At 36.7% G+C, this 18,630-nt stretch overlaps 1 protein-coding gene across 4 annotated transcripts; it reads left to right on the top strand.

Moving 5' to 3' along the window:
- Positions 1–2,713: 2,713 nt before the first annotated feature.
- LOC127626961 (G-protein coupled receptor family C group 5 member C-like) lies at positions 2,714–17,603 on the top strand. 4 transcript variants are annotated; one of them, XM_052103127.1, is made up of 6 exons: positions 2,714–3,013; positions 7,611–8,661; positions 12,155–12,255; positions 12,489–12,611; positions 13,831–13,873; positions 14,537–17,603. In XM_052103127.1, the coding sequence occupies exons 2-5, from the start codon at positions 7,623–7,625 to the stop codon at positions 13,834–13,836; spliced, it is 1,269 nt and encodes a 422-aa protein (XP_051959087.1). In that variant the 5' UTR covers positions 2,714–3,013; positions 7,611–7,622; the 3' UTR covers positions 13,837–13,873; positions 14,537–17,603. The 4 variants fall into 4 exon arrangements, with proteins under 4 accessions (XP_051959087.1, XP_051959085.1, XP_051959084.1 ...); XM_052103125.1 differs by lacking the exon at positions 13,831–13,873 and having other exon boundaries at positions 12,495–12,611; positions 14,537–17,602; XM_052103124.1 differs by lacking the exon at positions 13,831–13,873 and having other exon boundaries at positions 14,537–17,599.
- Positions 17,604–18,630: the final 1,027 nt, after the last annotated feature.

The raw sequence follows: 18,630 nt of genomic DNA, 5'->3' as shown, positions 1-18,630 counted from the left end.
TGTCTGTGATACTTGTGATACATTTTGCCTTGTAGTCATACAGTATTTCACATGTATAATAAGGCATCCACTTCATCTCATTGCACTAGTTTAAAGTTGCATCTCTAATAATGTTTCTCTGCAATGTTGTGTAACAGTGTTAAACTTTACAAATATCCCAAAAACAAAATAGCATGTGGCACTTGCATGATGCTTCACCTTTAAGGAGTTGAGCTGTAATTCATGGTTATGCAGTGGTGCGACATGCAAGCTTTTCTTCATTTTGTGTAACTGAACATGCGCACTGATAACTGTTGTGGTATTTTGATCATACTGATCGGAAATTAAATGTCTATGAGAATCTATTTGTGTCTTGAGTTCTTTGGAAATAAAAGCACTTGAAACATTCAGAATGCATGCTTTTAGTTGCAGTTATCAGGTTTAAAGGTAATTCTAGGACACAATCACTTTCTCTCACTTTCTTTCTTTGTCTCTTGCTGTCATACACACACTCTGCAGCATCAAGACTTGCAGCTACAGTATCCTGTTATTTCAGGAGAATAAGTTCACACCCCAACAATGAACGGAATCAGCTAACTCTCTTCCTCGAGCATATGTTAATCAGACAGTTTGCCAAAAGGTATAAATTATACACAATAGCACCAGAGTAAGGCCTGTTTCAAATTGCACGCATTAGCAGCACATAAGCCAAGCAGCAGTAAAACCGCGACAGCAAGCTCACACTTTCACGCTGGATTTTGCAGCATAACACAATTGCAATGCACAGAACATTGAGTTTCTGCATGGGTAACCATGTTGAATATTTCTTATATTATAAAATAGTTATTAGGAGTGGGCCATAAAGAACTATTACATACATGATCATCACGAAATCTAATTTATATTAGGAGGGAGAACACATACTGTACATCCAAATGGTAATTAATTTACACAGAACCCAAACCCCAAAAAGTAGATGAGTTACCCACCAAAGTGTAATACTTAGGGTCAGAGGTTTGATAAAATCCCTAACCCTAAGTATGAGCAATAGAATGCTTGTCTAAAAGGAAGTTCAACCAAAAAGAAAATCCTTTCAAAATTGACTCACACTCATCCATATGTGTACGACTTTCTTCCTTCTGCAGAGCACAAACAAAGATTTTTAGAAGAAAATCTCAGCTCTGTAGGTGCATACAGTACAATGCTAGTGAATGGTGATCAGAACTTTAAAACTCTAAAAAGCACATAAAGGCAGCATAAAAGTAATCCATGAGACGCCAGTGGTTTAATCCATGTTTTTTTAAGGGATTCACTTGTTTTTGGGGTGAAAACAGACCAAAATGTAATTTTTATACTCGCCATTGCAGTCTCTTGCATGATTATGATTTAAAACTTGATTACACTTCCTAGTGATTTACGCTTGCGCAGAGCGCTAGATGGTGCTAGGAAGCGTAACTGAGTTTTAAATCATTATCACCAGGGAGACTGCAGATGTCAAGATTTATAGTGGAAATGTAGTAACTGTTCTCACCCAAAACCTATCGGATCACTTCAGAAGACATGGATTAAACAACTGGAGTCTTATGGATTACTTTTATGCTGCCTTTATGGTCTTTTTGGAGCTTAATTTTTTTTTTTCACCAGTCACTTGCATTGCAGCCTATGATCTGAGATGTTCTTTTAAAAAACTTTGTTTGTGTTCAGCAGAAGAAAGAAAGTCATACACATCAGGGATGGTAAGAGTGTGAGTAAATGATGAGAGAGTTTTTAGTAAATGATGAGAGAACTTTCATTTTTGGGTGAACAATACCTTTAACAAAGACTACTACTACTACTACTACAGGGTGGATAGCAGTCACTTTCAATAATGATTTGCCACTAGATGGCAATGTAGACACACAAAGTCATGTTTCTCACAAAGTGAGAAGTGTTTAACTTTTTCTTACTAAAATACTTGTTGTATACATGGAATGTTGATGACACTTTTACATCAAAACAATGAAGTGGTAAAGATATGTAAAATTATAGAAATGGAAACGTGTTTCAAGTATATTATATGAGAGGGAGCATACTTTAAAAGAGACCATCAAAGCATGGAAAGACTTGATTGCATTTGGTCAGCTATTCTGCCTGCTTTCTTTCAAAAGTCCAGATTGTCTTCTCATTTATATTCAGGCTGTGAACCATATAGAAGAACAAGAAACAAGGCAGTTGTCAGATTTACCTGTGTAGGCTGGAGTTATGCAGCCTTGTGGCCTCACATTACTACTTTGTAATATGGATGTATGGATGGATGGATGGATGGATGGATGGATGGATGGATGGATGGATGGATGGATGGATGGATGGATGGATGGATAGATAGATAGATAGATAGATAGATAGATAGATAGATAGATAGATAGATAGATACTATATTCATCCCTTGTGGCAAATTGTGTCTCTACTGATGTCTCTAACATGCTTACAATTTGCTTTAGTTAAATAGCTAGAAAATGGAAAGTGAAAACACGCACACACAATTTCAAGCCATGTTTTTAGAATGTTTATTCATGTTTTAGCCATGTCCGATTCACAATTCTGATGACAAAGCACTTACTCTCCACCATTAACACTGAGGTGCTACTCTGCTACTTTTTTCCTCCGTCTGTTTTTCCAGATAGGCCTATTGAAAGCAGGCGCGTTCGCGACAGTGACAGCAGGCGCGATCCAGAAGGACGTGCAGGCTGGCGTGTGAGCGTGCACGCGCGCAAGAAACTGAGAGTTTGAGTCACATCAGTGAAGGCTGAGAGCAATCAAAACTCGCAGAGTGTTTGTCCTCGACTATCCTTGAAGCTTTTCGAAGGTCTGTTTGGCTGGAAAACAAAGGGAACATTGTTATTTTTTCAGGGTTTAATACCTCACCTCTCTGGCACGTTTGGCGTCGCGATGTCTATCTAATATGTTATCATACACTTGTTGGAACGGGTAAATTGTGCTCATATACCAAAGATTGACATAGAAACGACACCATATCTTCACCGCATTGCAAAACGTGAGTATATTCTCTCTCTTTTTTTTATTTTTTTTATCGGGTTTCCACTTTAAATTAGCTTAAAATCAGAAATGGTTTGGTTTCGTGATTTATCTTACTGTACCTTTGGTTTACGGCTCACCGGGATACAAATTACATGTTAATTTGTATTCGGAACCAAAAGCAGAGTGCAAGCCTATCAAATATTCCATTGTGTTTTGTTGGTACATGTAAGTGGTGACAATGTCAGAACTGGTTAGTGACCTTTTTATTTTGAGGTTTGTGTTGACCAAGAGCAAACGTCTGTATGTAAAATAATATTATTATAGGTACATTTCTGCGTTATCTGTCAAATAATCCCGTTATTTTTATAGCCTAATGAAGGAAATCTTTGTTCACCTGCTCAGGTGAGTCGCCCTGTCTGTCACAGAGACACGAAGGTCCGCCTCTGCTGCGATCTGATTGGTGCGTCGTAACGGATTCGATTATGTGATTGGCTCAAACGACTGTATGTCAAAGTTTGTTTGTTAAACTTGTGGGTTTACATGAGAACTTAAATGTTTACGTTATTATAAAATGTCTTATTTAATACTTTTATTGTGTATAGTACATCTCCATCTTGATTGATTGATTGTATGTGTTTTGTATTTGTTTTCAAGTAAATATGCAGTGTAATCTAGATTGTCAATTTATTATTAAAGATTGTGTTTAAAGGAAATTTCCAAAGACAGATGGAGAATAATGTGGAGAATTAGGTGCAAGTTTAGACCTACACTTTACAGTGTAGAACTGGTTTCAACACAGACTCATTTGAATTTCAGGTGCCAAATTGTACAAATTGTTCAGTTTATCTTCTACATGCTAAATACTTCAACATAATTATTTTTTTCAATATTCATACATTTATTTTTGTTGTTAAGTCTGCAACACATTTATAGGCCTACCCAGAGAAGTGGAAATTTTTGGCCACTTTGCAATAGCTCCTTCCAAATTAACATGTTACTTTTTACATTTGTCTCTTTTTTACTTGTTTATTGATTTTATTTAGATTAGTCAAAAAAAAAAAAAAAAACACACACACATTGGTTGTATAGGCTATATTTAAACTTTCTCCCCAGCATAAATATAAATGCAACAAAATCCTTTTTCCATCACACTAAATATAATTATGTAATTATATTGCCACCAGTTGTGACTTTAAACAGATATTGATGTACCCTTGATAAGATAACATGCTGGGAAGCCCTGCCTTATCTGTTGCATTTGCTTATTTTCACCTTAGTCTTATTAAAAATGGCGCATCAATCATACTGGTTGATAATGCTTAGGTTTTAAATACTGTTTAACTGTATACATCTCTTTTATCTCTTGTAATTATGGATTATAAATGATGAATTTCCCGAACTAAGTGTTAAAAACAAATACAAACAGTCCTCACTGGCAGTATTGCAGAAAGTGCATTACTATCTTGGCTTGAAAACAATGAATGATGAATTGAAAGCGACGATTAACATTCAGCTGGATTTGCACAGATATTCAGTCTGCTCGTGAATGTTTTATTAATTCACATTTAATGATTAGAGACACTTTATAGTGTAAACTCACAGACTTCACAGAAATTCCCCCAAAACTATGCTGGACATTTGCCGAAGCAATATAACATTAAGAGAAACTCCTTGAGAGTGTTAGTTCCAACAATCCTTCAGGTACACAACACAGACCATGACATTGTTTATTTAAAGGCCTTGGTGCCCAGAAATCCAGCAAGCTTTTTCAGCTTCTGTGTGCCTCCTCTAATGTGTTGATATACAAAGAACGCCAATGTTCTTTCAGTGCAGGAAGTCTCATTAGATTAAAACATTCAAGTTCTGCTTTGTGAATATTATGTTGAAATCTCTTTAATTGCAGCCACCATTTGAGTGGAATTTATATATCTTTTATACCTCTGAAATGAAAACAACTAGCTTCAGTCAAGAGCAAACTGTCCTATAGTTTTTTCTGAAAGAGTATACTCTGATAAGTAAGGGAAAGTATTGATTAAGTAATGAAATCAGTGTAATGTGATCAAACAGGTATAACCAGTTAAAAAGGAACAGGGACATCACCAGGTAACGGTCTTATTTCCTGTTGCTATGAGAGTTGTATTTACATTCAGTCCTTTTAGTCAGTGGAATCAGATTCAGTGTGGTTATCTTTGAAGGCGTTGTTCATTTATATATATATATATATACACACACACACACACACCCCTTTCTTACTAACAGGGCTATCGGAAATGACATATTGGGCAATAAACCAGATACTGAGGAGAATGACGTGTGTTTATTTTAGGTAATCATACTTCTATACTGGATACAGAGATTTTCCAGATTGGACCAGATCCCTTAAAGAAAAGCAAGCTCTAACTATTGTAAATTGAAGTGTGTAATTGTTTCAGTGTTAAAGCACTTCTCCTGTCCCAGCTTCTAGGGTTCAATACAAGATCAGTCAACAGCATTTGTGGCATAACGTTGATTACCACAAACGAAAATTGTGGTTACAGGAAGGCCAGTCCATAAATGTTAAATTACAGAATTTTATATAATATAGCCACAAGCCGTAATCATTATACGTGTTAACATTATTTTATTGTGATAAAATCGCTTGCTTACCATATCAGTTTAAAGTTTTATCCAATATTACAATATTACGCTGCCATGACAATGCAATGCATGGAAACACTATAAGAGATTTTATAAAGAGAAAATCATGTAGAACATGGATTTTAACACACTAAAATCATTTTAACATATTTATGTTTACGTCGTGTGGCTATGCTTTTGAAACAGTGTGTATTTGAATGTTTATAGACTGGCCCCATTCACATCCATTGTGTACTCACTGCAAAGTTCTTGTTCTTCACTCAAAGCCAAAAAGAAGTTCAAAACAGCTGAGCAATGGTATACTGTTTGCGAACATTCAGCCACGCCGCTAGGGGAGGCGTTTAGAGGAGCATTTAAATATGAGGACGCTCCAGACTACATGTAAAACCTTAACCAATGTTACATTAAAATGTGTTATCAATTTTTTCATGCCTCATTTTCTGAGTAGAATTTACATGATATCAGTAGAAGCAGCTGTTTTAACCACTCTATGATGATTTAATGTAATATATGTAGTTTATAATGTGTAATTTGTCATGTTTACATTCATACATGTCACTAATGGGCTAACATGATATAGCGGCCATAAAGTGCACCATGGTAATACATAATGACATTGATACTACTGCAAAGGTGGGTGTATAAAAAGTGTTAATGAGCAGAATACAGACAAAAGTATGATGATTAGAGGCATTTGTAATGTAAATTTGTCAATAGCTTTCTGCTGCAGATGGCACATCAGTGAACCAACATATCAAAAAAACAGAGTAAATGGGCACTCAAGAGTATTTGAGTAGATTTGATTCCTTTTTTTGACTTAATTAAACAAAAAATAACATGAAATGTTCTTGGAAAATGTCTCTACTCAAATAATCGGACAGAAGTGTGCAAGTTCACCCCAGCTGACTAATAACCCTGCATGCTGGTGTGTTCATGTTGACTAATCTGAACAGGTCACACCTACCAATGACATGGACCAATGGCTGTATGATGGCATCTTTTGTTTAGCATCCAGTACAAAATTTTCACTGGCGAGCTGTTAAGAACCACCGAAACAAACTCGCACCTTTTTGTTCTTTGATTTCTTATAAAGTATACTAGGGGTTTTGCTGTTTTGATTTATTCATTTTTTCAATTAAATAAATGAAGAGCGAGTTGACAGTCTTGAATGCTTTCAACTGAGCTTCTATTGAACCCGGAAACTTCCTTTAATATGCAAAGACAACTATAAGTAATCCATTGGTTGGGTGATTCTCCCAAAACCTATCCCGGATGATATGTCACCCAAAAATTCGGTCATCATTTACTCCATTTCATGTGGTTTTTACTTTTTTTCTGTGGGACAAAAAAGGAGATTTTTAGCTAAATCTTAGCCTCAGTAACTAGTTATCTTTATTGCATGTTTTTGTCCATTCAGCTAACAGCTCCTTTTGTGTTCAACGGAAGAAAGTCTGGTTGGAACGACTTGAGCTTGATTAAATTACTCTTATTTTTTTTATTATTTATTTTTTTACTTTCCTGTCTGTCTGTCACTTTTAGAGTAAATTTGATTATTTGGTGTTAAAATTTAATTTGCCTCCAAGATGCTTCAAATTGTTCATCCACTCTAAAGAGATGTATTTTACATTTATTTTTACTACCTAATAACTCTAGTTATCTCAAGGTTTTGAAGCTGGAACTAGAAAATATCTATATTCTTTAAAAGTTTTGTTAATTATTAACAAACAGAATTGGATAAGCTTCCAAGTTTAGAAATTCCTTTTGAAAATGACTAATCTCTGCTCTCAGAGAGCAAACGTAACGGCCAGGGCTGGCCACCCTGGTATTGCCTGAACTACTGTGACGTTTTGACATTGCCACTCCCTCACTGGGTGTGTAAGGGGAGGATGTGGAGTCAGAGTCATGAAGAGCGGTAAAAAGTTTCTTGGTGTAACTCTTTATCGTGCTCATTCTTCCTTTTCTATCTTGATTCTTAGGAGCAGGAAACCATGGATGATCTCATCTCCAAATCCCATCTTTATCTTTCACTTTTAATTGCCATTTGCTTCTTGCCTGGATCACAGGCACAGACATCGATACCCAGGGGCTGTGGCACTAATGTTGACTCGCTGTATTTCAACCTCTGTGACCTGAGCGCAGTCTGGGGTGTTGTAGTAGAGGCGTTTGCAGCTGCTGGTTTGGTAGCCACTCTCATTCTTATGATTGTTCTGCTGGCCAGCCTTCCCTTCGTCACTGATAGGAAATGGCTCAGTTCAATGGGACTGCATGTAGGATTCCTGATCTTCACGTTTGGACTGTTTGCCCTCACGTTTGCCTTCATTGTGGGGAAGAACTTTGCCACATGTGCGACCCGACGCTTTCTGTTTGGCGTATTGTTTGCCGGATGCTTCTCCTGCCTCCTAATGCAAGCTGTGAGGTTGAACATACTGGCCAGGAGAAACTCGGGGCCCCGAGGTTGGGTGTGGTGCTTGGGGGCCCTGGGCCTCTGGCTGGTGGAAGTTATCATCAACACTGAATGGCTTATCATTACAATTGTACGGTACCCCACAAACACGGATGCTAATGGAAACCTGATTCCTACAAATACTATTTCTTGTAACATTGACAATCAGGATTTCGTTATGGCTCTCATATATGTGCTGAATCTACTCTTAGCTTTTGTGATCGCATCCATACCAATATTGACTGGTAAGCACAAGCGTTGGCACAAGGATGGAGCCTTCATCCTGGCCACAGGACTGTTTTCAGTGGGCATCTGGGTGGCGTGGATTGTCATGTATGTGTACGGGAACCCAAAGCATGGAGGGCCAACATGGGATGACCCCACCTTGGCAATTGCACTGGTGTCAAACGCGTGGGTTTTTGTACTGCTACAAACGATACCAGTGGTGTGCAGCCTGAGTGATGAAGATAAAGATTCAGCTCTTGAGGAAAATCTGTACCCCAGTAGAGGGTACGAGAACATTCTGAAGGAGCAAAGCATATACGTGGAAAATAAGGCCTTCTCTATGGATGAGCCAAATGCAGGTAACTACTTAAAAAAGCTTATGTGTTTTTTTTATTTTCCTCAAATGAGTAGCATATTTGATTTGAAGGTATCAAACTGCAAACTACTATTTATTTTTACTATTTGTTTTGTCTAAATTATCAGTATAAATCTAAGTTGGACAGTATTGAAGGCAGAAACTATAAGAGCTTATTTTAGTATGTGGGAAAAAAACACAAGTTGCATATACCATGAAAATCCTTTTTTTTTTTTTTTTAACTGTGGGAAAAATTTGAGTGCATTTACATGCACATCATTACTTTGATAACTACTGAAAATCAGCTTATAAAAAAAAAACGACAATGCAAGGAATTTGTATGGGATTTGAACGCATTGGATTGTGGTCTGCTTTTGACGTCAAAACAAAGGCTTGCGCACATTGGATAAGCCGGTAAGAACGCCAGTAAAGGTGTTTACATGCAGTGCGAAAACAGGGTAATAAAATATTTAAAGGAATATTCTGGGTTCAAAACAAGGCAGACTCAATTGATAGATTTTGTGGCATAATGTTGATTACCACATGAATGTATTTGGACTCACCCCTCTTTTTCTTAAAAAACAAAAAAAAGCACAGTTACAGTAAGGGGCTTACAGTGGAAGTGAATGGGGCCGATCTGTAAACATTACATGAATAAAAAACAATGTGTGTGTGTTGAAGGAGACCTATTATACCCATTTTACAAGATGTAATATAAGTCTCAGGTGTCCCCAGAATGTGTCTGTGAAGTTTCAGCTCAAAATACCCAACAAATCATTTATTATACCATGTTGTATATGCCTCTTTTTGGGTGGAATCAAAAACACACTGTTTTCGTGTGTGTCTCTTTAAATGCGAATGAGCTGCTGCTCCCCGCTCTTGACATAGCTCTGGTCTCCATGAATACAATCAGAGACAATGGTAACTTTAGCTCCATTAGCCATAGAATCAGTTAACAAGCACATTCGGAAAGGCTATTTGCAAACATTCACAAAATATAAAGTGCGACAACAAAGCAGTGCGGTGTAAAATGATTTGCACAAACATACACAAATTATTGTATGTTTTGGGGCACATTTCCTTCAAAAACTAAACTTGTCCATTGCGTCTTCAGTGGCTCTGATGCTGGGAGTACATGAAGACTCTTATGTTCAATTTTACAGCCAACAACAGAACACTTATGACGCTTGCGATGCTGAGACATTATTCTTCTCACTGTATCTGCTCCAGCATGGAAAAAATTTACAGACTATGTGTAGATCTCTCGGGAATATGTATGATAATAGGGTGGAGTCTGTCACCAGTCGTGGAAGTCACGCTAGAGCAGAAATGAAAACCATTCATTTGACACACTGTATTTGATTAATAGAAATAAAAGAAAAAGGATTAGGGTGGACTTTTAACATTGTTGGGTGGTTGTGTACACACACTGCTGACTCACATTTATGTACAAACACCATGTAAAAGTGAATCATGCATAATAGGTCCCCTTTAATGTGATTTTAGTTTGATAAAATCACTTCCTAACCTTTTCTGTGTAAAGTTATTTACAATTTTACAACTTTGTTGCCATGATGAGGTAATTCCATAAAACCTAAAAATGACCGTAAAAACAACAATTTAAACAACTTAACAGCTCAAGTAATACACAAGTTTTCACAGAAGAATAAATATTAGTGCTTTATAAAATAATAAGCTTCACATTTCTGCCTAATAAATCGTCTAAAAATTGTCCCCATTCACTTACCTTGTTAGTGACTCACTGTAACCCTGATTTTTGCTGCTGCTTTTTTTTTAAAGGAGGGGTGAGTCGAGTGCTGTTATGCAGTACAGTTACGTAACCTTGCATCTTTATTGTAGTTCATGCCATGACTTGCCTCTTCAGAAACAACTAAAACTAATAAAGTGCAATTAGTATACAATATATTAATACAAAGTGATAGAGGGAATAAAAAGTACAATATTTTTTTTTTTTTAAATATTGCCCCAGAATTTACAGATTGAAAATAAATGTGGGTAATAGATCTGAAACACAATATGTCTGCATGTATTAACATACTCTCAGAATAGAGGATCCGTGTGACTTTGAGAGAGGACAAAGCAACTGGACCATGCTGGAAATGGGGCCGAATTTCACCAATAACTGCTGCTTACACTCCTGAATTTGATATGCTGATGTTTGAATCCGCTCCAGTCATATATATCTGACTGTAACACATAGTGCACAATGTTCCTCTGTCCTCTCTTCCGCTTTTCATTGTTTCTCCTTTCTCTCACTCTATCTCTCCCTCCCGCCATCTTTTTAACTTTTTTTGTATCTATCCATCCCTGCTCTCTCTCTCTCTCTCTCTCTCTCTCTCTCTCTCTGCACCTGCTTGCTTATGTTTCCTCCACACAAACATGCAAATATCTTTGCTGCCTTTTGATTCCCATGAATTTAACCTGGGTATCCACTATTTTATATAACTGTATATACTCTGTAATATTGGTTCAAAACTTTTCCATTGTAAATCAACAATATCCAACCATATTTACTCAACCAATAGCTGACTCAAAGAGCTGTTACATGTATTGAATCGTCTTTCAATAGCATACCGTAGTGTCTGACATTTTACTCATGTCCATCAATATTTGCATAGCTATTGTGGTTTTGTTCAGTAAAAGGAATGTTTTGAAGACTTGGACTGTCTTCCTCATCTCAGCACTCATTGTATTAAAAAGGGTGTGTGTGAATTTACAGAACCCATACTTCATGAGTAAATACCCAGAGCGAAATTTAACTTTCCCAACCTGGCATGAATATGATTACATACTACACCTTTCTGGCTCTCAGTAGAGATCCTGGAGCATGTGTTAACATTAGCATGTATCCACGGAGACCGAGGTGTGGCAACAGTTTAAACAGTGTTTCTGGGCATTTCTATCTGACTGCATTAGTCCTACCTTATCAAATCTAAATGATGAAACAACAACTTGTCATATGGTTTATGGGCTTGCATATCTGGTGTTCAAGATAATTGGAGGTGATTTTTAAGACATTATGATAAACAAAGTGCATATCTTACATTATCATTATGACAGATGACACTATTATTGAGATCCATCTTGGCCTTAACAATATTTGGAATTTTATTGTTGCTCTTTGCCTTCAATATGTTATTAGCAGATTTTTGTAGGTCTGGAATTATCTGCTAGAATACATTTAAAAAAAAATGTCCTGGTCCCTTTGTTTGACTATAAATATCTCTACTACTAACAATCACACTATGTTTTTATGTAATTATCATATCTAGTTTTATAGTGTTTAAGAGAGTTATTTTAATTCCCAACCTGCCCTGTGTCATGTCCCGATCCCATTTGCCCCCTCTCTTTCTATAATTGTCTGTTCCTTCTATCGATCGTGAAGTTATAAGTGTCTCACCTCTAAAAAAAACTGAAGAAACATTCATATATATAAAACTTTAATACAATTATTTTATAACATGTTATGTTCTCAGGTAATAAGCCTGTGTCGCCATACAGTGGCTATAATGGCCAGTTCCGAAGTGGTGTGTACCAGCCAACAGAGCTAGCCATCATGACCAAAGGAGTGGGGAATGTGAGTGCACATACTGTATTTTACTACTGTTTTGACTATGCATACAACCACCAAGTTTTCTGGTCACTGGCCACAAACAAATATAAAGTAAAACTCACACATTTTCCAAGTTCCACAGAAACAAACCTACTGCATGTACATCTTGCTTTCAATGTTGTGAACATTGTTCATGCTTTTGTGTGTTCACCTGTGGACATTGCCACATTTATTTTGACTTGTGTTTTTGGCTTTAGCAACAGGCGGAATCACATGGCATTATAATTCCACGAGCGTCCACAGGCACTCCCCCCACAGCCCAGAGCGGTCGCACCAGCCCCTCATCACAACTTGATGATATGAGAGAAATATATTCAAATGTATGTGGAGAGCATTATAGTGTTTCTCTGCTTTGGGTCTCTCCGGTCTGTCTATGGTCTGCCTTTTCACTTTTATATGTGGTTAATCCTCTCTTTCAGTGTGCATGCAGGGCTTTGGTCTATTTCTTTGTGACCGCTGTTCATCATGATATATGTGGAACATGTTTTATTTCACCCCAAATAAATTTGGAAATAATATATAGCATAAAAATATGCATTTGCATTGTGACAATATTTCCATTTCAAGCATGAAAATAAAGATGCATTAAAATGAAGAGAATTTGAGTGTGGAATGTCAGTGTAAAATCTTCACAGTCCTAAATACACTGATCAGCCACAACAATAAAACCACCTGCCTAATATTGTGTAGGTCCCCCTCATGCCGCCAACCCTCATCTCAGAATATAATTCTTCTCACCACAATTGTTCAGAGTGGTTATCTGAGTTTCCATAGACTTTGCCAGTTTGAACCATTCTGGCCATTCTCTGTTGACCTCTCTCATCAACAAGGCCAAAAACAAAAAACATCCTGTGAGGGGCAGTTCTGCGAATGGAAATGCCTTATTGATGAGAGAGGTCAACAGAGAATGGCCAGACTGGATTGAACTGACAAAGTCTATGGTAACTCAGATAACCACTCTGGACAGTTGTGGTGAGAAGAATGCTATTCTGAGGCGGCACAAGGGGGATCTATACAATATTAGGCAGGTGGTTTCAATGTTGTGGGTGATTGGTGTATAATTATATATTATAATTATATTAATTATCATTATTATTTTGCATAACCTAACCATAGGACTGTGAAATATTACCTGCACAATGTTTGTAAGATTCACCCACAAGCACATTTGTCAAGCTGTTCATACAATTTACATTGACAATGAAAATTTGGCTTGTTGTATAATCCCACAAACAATATTTCCCTTTGTCATCATTCTGTTTCAAGAGTAAGTACCTGACCCTGAAATTTCTTCTCGAATGCCTCTGTCTTCTGGTGCCTCTCGCTTTATTGGCTCTCTCTATTACAAATTGCTGTGGGAAATTCTTTGCCTTGCCATTCACTCTCACAAGATTTGCTTTCATTTCTAGAATGCTCTTGGTGACACTGTATCCTTCTGTCTGGGATGGTGGAACTTAAAGGCCACACTAAGTGTTGTGTCTTTGTTTGATTTTGATTGATGTTCATTAATCATTATTGTGTACTTGATTTTTTTGGAAGGTGTGAGGGGTGGAAGAAGAAATCAGATCTAATAAATTGAACTGTATGTTTTCTGTCTTTTTCAAAAATTATTTAATTTTTGTTTTACCTTTCTGTCACAGAACACACATATGTCCTCTTATTCCCACTAATTTCCTCATGGCATGTTTTGATGTGTCACTGTTGGAAAAAATGCATTTTTAAAACATTAATTTTGTAAAGGAATAATCCACCCCAAAATGAATATTGTCATAATTTAATCCCCCTCAATTCATTTCAAACCCAAATGATTTTCTATCTTCCATCAGGAGATGTTAGGCAGAATGTTTGTGCTGCTCTTTTCCATATATTGAAAGGCTGTCAAACTCGAAAAAGTACAAAAAGCACCTTAAAAGTATCTTAGTAGTAGTCCATACAATTTATGCAGTATATTTCTAGACATCTGAAGCCAAACAATAGCTTTGTGAGAGAAACGGACTGAAATTGAAATTGGACTATATTAGCATTGTGATTTTTGTTATTTTTTTGGAGCTTGACAGACCCTCACCCTCATTCTTCAACACTGCTTTTGTGTTCTACTGTAGAAAGTAAGTCATAGAGGTTTGGAATGACATGAGAGTAAATGATGACAGAATTTAAATTTTTGGGTGAATTATTCCTTTAAAACATGGTTTGTCCTGATATTTGAGACAGATGTAAACTGATTTGTCTTCTTTTCTCACCATAGGGAAATTTCCACAGAAGACCCCAGTGATCAGCTGACGCCAGCTTTTTTTTCTTCTCGTGTTTCTAATTAAGATTTTGTGATTTATTTCCATTGCCGTGCTCGGCTGCGTGAGCCAACTGGCGCGAACTCAAGTAGCTGGCAAACGATTTGTCAGTTTGCTCCATTGACAGACAATGTGTCGAGTTATCTCACGATGACCGTGTTGAACAGTTAAAGCCATCACAATGTGTGGCTTCTTTATTCATGGGACACCATAAAAAATTGTTGTTCAGACACCAGTGATTGTATAGTCTACTACAGCAATGCTACCGCTGTGTTTACCAAGACAAAATAAAAAAAGCACAGATCATCAAAAAAACTGTACAATTAATTGGCTCTTATTTACTGTTTCTCAACGTGTAGAAGGAGAAATGCTGCTTCTATCACTTGTATAAACAATCAAGTTGGGTGTAGTGACACCATACATATAAATAAGCCTTAATTTAAATATATAAAATGTTAATAATGTTGTGCAATCACAATCAATTAGTGCAACATCAGTTTAAAAAAAAGAAACAATGATTATTCCATTGTTTTTTTGACCTTGTATTTATTTTCAATGTGAAATGTACTCTTGCACCATGAAATGCGCTTTGTTTCATTGCTACATTTTTTCAAACTGTTTGCAAATCGAATGTTCTGCCTATTAACGTACATGTTGAAATTTCAGCAAATTAATTAAACTCAAATTAATTACAATCAATATAAAAGGAAATGTATTCATTTTATATCTGACCTGGTCAAAGGGACATCATGAGGACAACTTCCCTAAGGGAAGTTTGTTGGATGGAAAATTCCTTCCTCCGTAACCAGTGATGAGATTTACATATACCACTGATAAGTTTTTCAATATGTAATACTGAGCTACAAAGTTCCTTGTGGAGCGTTATTGAAGGTGCCCATTACGTCAACAAATGACCAAAGCACAGGAGATACCTAACATAAAATTAGTTAAATAAACCTACACCCTACAAAGAAGACCATTGTGTTAGGGCTGTGAAAATGTATTGGGCTATTGTAAATTATTGGAACAGCACTGTTCAATTACTGGGCAAAAGCCAGTTTGTAGTACATGCAAGTGTGTTACATAATATTGGAATAGCTGTGACACCCTTAGAAAATAATACAGGCTTTTCAAGAAATTATGTTGCACAACATTTTTAATCATGTTTCACATGATATATGTAAGCCTTCTTCAGGGAAGTTTCTTGCATGACTGGCAGTTGTAACAAGATACAGAGCCGTGCATGCAGGCCTCAACACTTGGTGCACAAAACACAATGACGGTATTAACAGATATTTTTCTCTGATAAAGAATGGTTAGAGTAGAAAATAACACCAAAATCAACCATAAAAACTGTGTAAATATATTTACAAACAGTGAAACCATGAATGCTCATTAATTATTCAAGCCCGGTGCATGCAGGGAACATCAACTTAGAAAAAGTTTCTTAGTGAAATTTACTGAAATTAGCAAATAAATCTGACATGGTTTTCTACAGTGGTATTGGAACATGATAACCCATTGTAAAAATAACACACAATCATGAAAAATATTTACCCATAATCTAGAGCATTTGTTTTTACATGCTTGAATTGAAGACCAATGTAGAATTTATTTAACAATTTCAAGTTCACCTTTTAACTAATTCAGTGTAGAAAGTCCTTAAGATGTTCTGTTATATTTACTTCACCACAAAAAAACAAATTCAGTTCACTTTATATTAGCTGTCTTTAACTACTATGTTTTAACATTAAAATACAAACAATATCATGTATTTACTGTGTAACTCTCACAAGATTCACATTTGCGGTTGGGGTTAGGGTTAGGGGTTAGAGTTAGGTTTTAGGGTAAGGGTTAGGTTAGGGTTACCAATGGTTAGAGATAAGATTAACAGTGAAACTGCAAATGTAATTAATTGCATGTACTTTAAATGTAAATACAATGCAACATAATAACAAAAGTGAACATAATAAGTACATTGTATCAAATGCTTAATTGCATAGTAGTTAAAGACACCTAATGTAAAGTGGAACCAGAATTCAGTTCACTACTTACATTCACCTACCTGCTTTGTAGACATTTTACTCAAGGAAGCTTTGGAGACTATTTAAATGAACTTTAGCCTGTGAATCATAGTGTCATGTTAAGTGTCATCTTCTGAGACAACAGATTTTGTTTTTTAATAATTATAATTATTGATTTGATCAAAATAATTCTTCATTTAACCAGATTCCTATCTTCTATTCAACACTATGGACATACTAAGGCTATATTTCCATACTACGACCCAAACTGAATGATGTTATTAATTGAGGCATATCAAGAATGTTGATAATGATAAAAATAAACACCTTCTTCATCATGAAATTCCAGATGTACTTGCATTTTCTTGTGTCTTATTATAAGTTGTAATAATAGTTCATACAAAATGCTGATAGCATATGAGCTGGCTTTTACAAAAATGTTTAACCCCTTACTAAAACCTAAACCTAACCACAAAGTCCAATTCTTAACCAAGACCCAAACCTCAACTGAAGGTTTTGACCGAGGTTTTTACAGAGTTTCCCCCCAAACCCCAATAACCATTTAAACCATATCTTATGATATTATCTTTACAATGAGACTGGGGCTGTGTGTCACAGCATCATCGGACTGAGCTTGTTGTCATTGCAGGCAATCTCAACACTGTGTGCTATAGGGAAGACATCCTCCTCCCTCATGTGGTACCCTTCCTGCAGGCTTATCCTGACATGACCCTCTAGCATGAAAATGCCACCAGCCATACTGCTCGTTCTGAGCATGATTTCCTGCAAGACAGGAATGTCAGTGTTCTGCCAAGGCCAGCGAAGAGCCTGGATCTCAATCCCATTGAGCACGTCTGGGACCTGTTGAATCAGAGGCTGAGGGCTTGGGTCATTCCCCCCAGAAATGTCTGGGAACTTGCAAGTGCCTTGGTGGAAGAGTGGGGTAACATCTCACAGCAAGAACTGGCAAATCTGGTGCAGTCCATGAGGAGGAGATGCACCCCCCCCCCCCCCAACATTTATTATTCAATTTTTGTTAGTCACATGTCTGTGAAACTTGTTCAGTTTATGTCTTAGTTGTTTTGCACATCTTAAATTTGCTGAAAATAAAAGCAGTTGAAAATGAGAGGATGTTTCTTTTTTTGCTTAGTTTATTTAATAGCATTTTAAGTCAACAGCCCATCTTAAAAAAATCCCTTAAACTTCCTTTCCTTCCTTGCCATTAGTATTCTGGTCATTTCTCATATTCACACAACTCAAGAACATACATATACAGTATATCTTATACTTTACACTGCTGTAATTGCAAGAGCCCATCCTATGATAGTCACAATAAACTACCTCCTTCGAGTGCGTTACCGTGGAGACATAGTGCACGTGGAGGCTTCACGCTATTCTCCGCGGCATCTACGCACAACTCACCACGCACCCCACCGAGAGCGAGAACCACATTATAGCGACCATTATAGAGTCTCTGGGACAGAACATGATTTAGGATGCGTCTGCATTTTCTAGACTGTCTCTGATCACAGATACAAGTTCAACTATTGGCTGCCTGTCCCGACCATGTATCAAATTTTAAACTCTGCCGGTAAAATCTAGATGCTGAATCTATAGGTAATATGATCATATTGAGAACAAAGTGTCCTGGGTGTTTACAGTATAAGGGTAAAGCTTATTGACCCGTCCTTGGGACATGATATCTTTTCTACATCAAGATTTTAAATTATGTTTTGCACTGATTGGTATTCTGTTTTAAGAGGACATTTGGTGCATGAAACGAATGAGTAGGTGTAATGGACGTACTGTATTACTTTTCCTCATTTCCGCCCACTAAACAGAGCTGAATTATGTAACATATATTTCTTATGTAAATTACCACATTCTGGCAGCCTGCACTGATTGAAAGGAGATAAAAAATACTCACTATAACAACTTAAAACCAAGATTTCAATGCTCACCTGTCAGTGGTCAAAACACCTTCACTGTCAATGATGCATAATTTTTATATTAGGCTAATCCGCAGA

Source organism: Xyrauchen texanus, chromosome 33, assembly GCF_025860055.1.
Source record: "Xyrauchen texanus isolate HMW12.3.18 chromosome 33, RBS_HiC_50CHRs, whole genome shotgun sequence".
NCBI classification, from domain to species: domain Eukaryota; kingdom Metazoa; phylum Chordata; class Actinopteri; order Cypriniformes; family Catostomidae; genus Xyrauchen; species Xyrauchen texanus.
The sequence above is the reverse complement of the archived record's forward strand: the minus strand, read 5'-3'. Positions and strand labels throughout refer to the sequence as shown.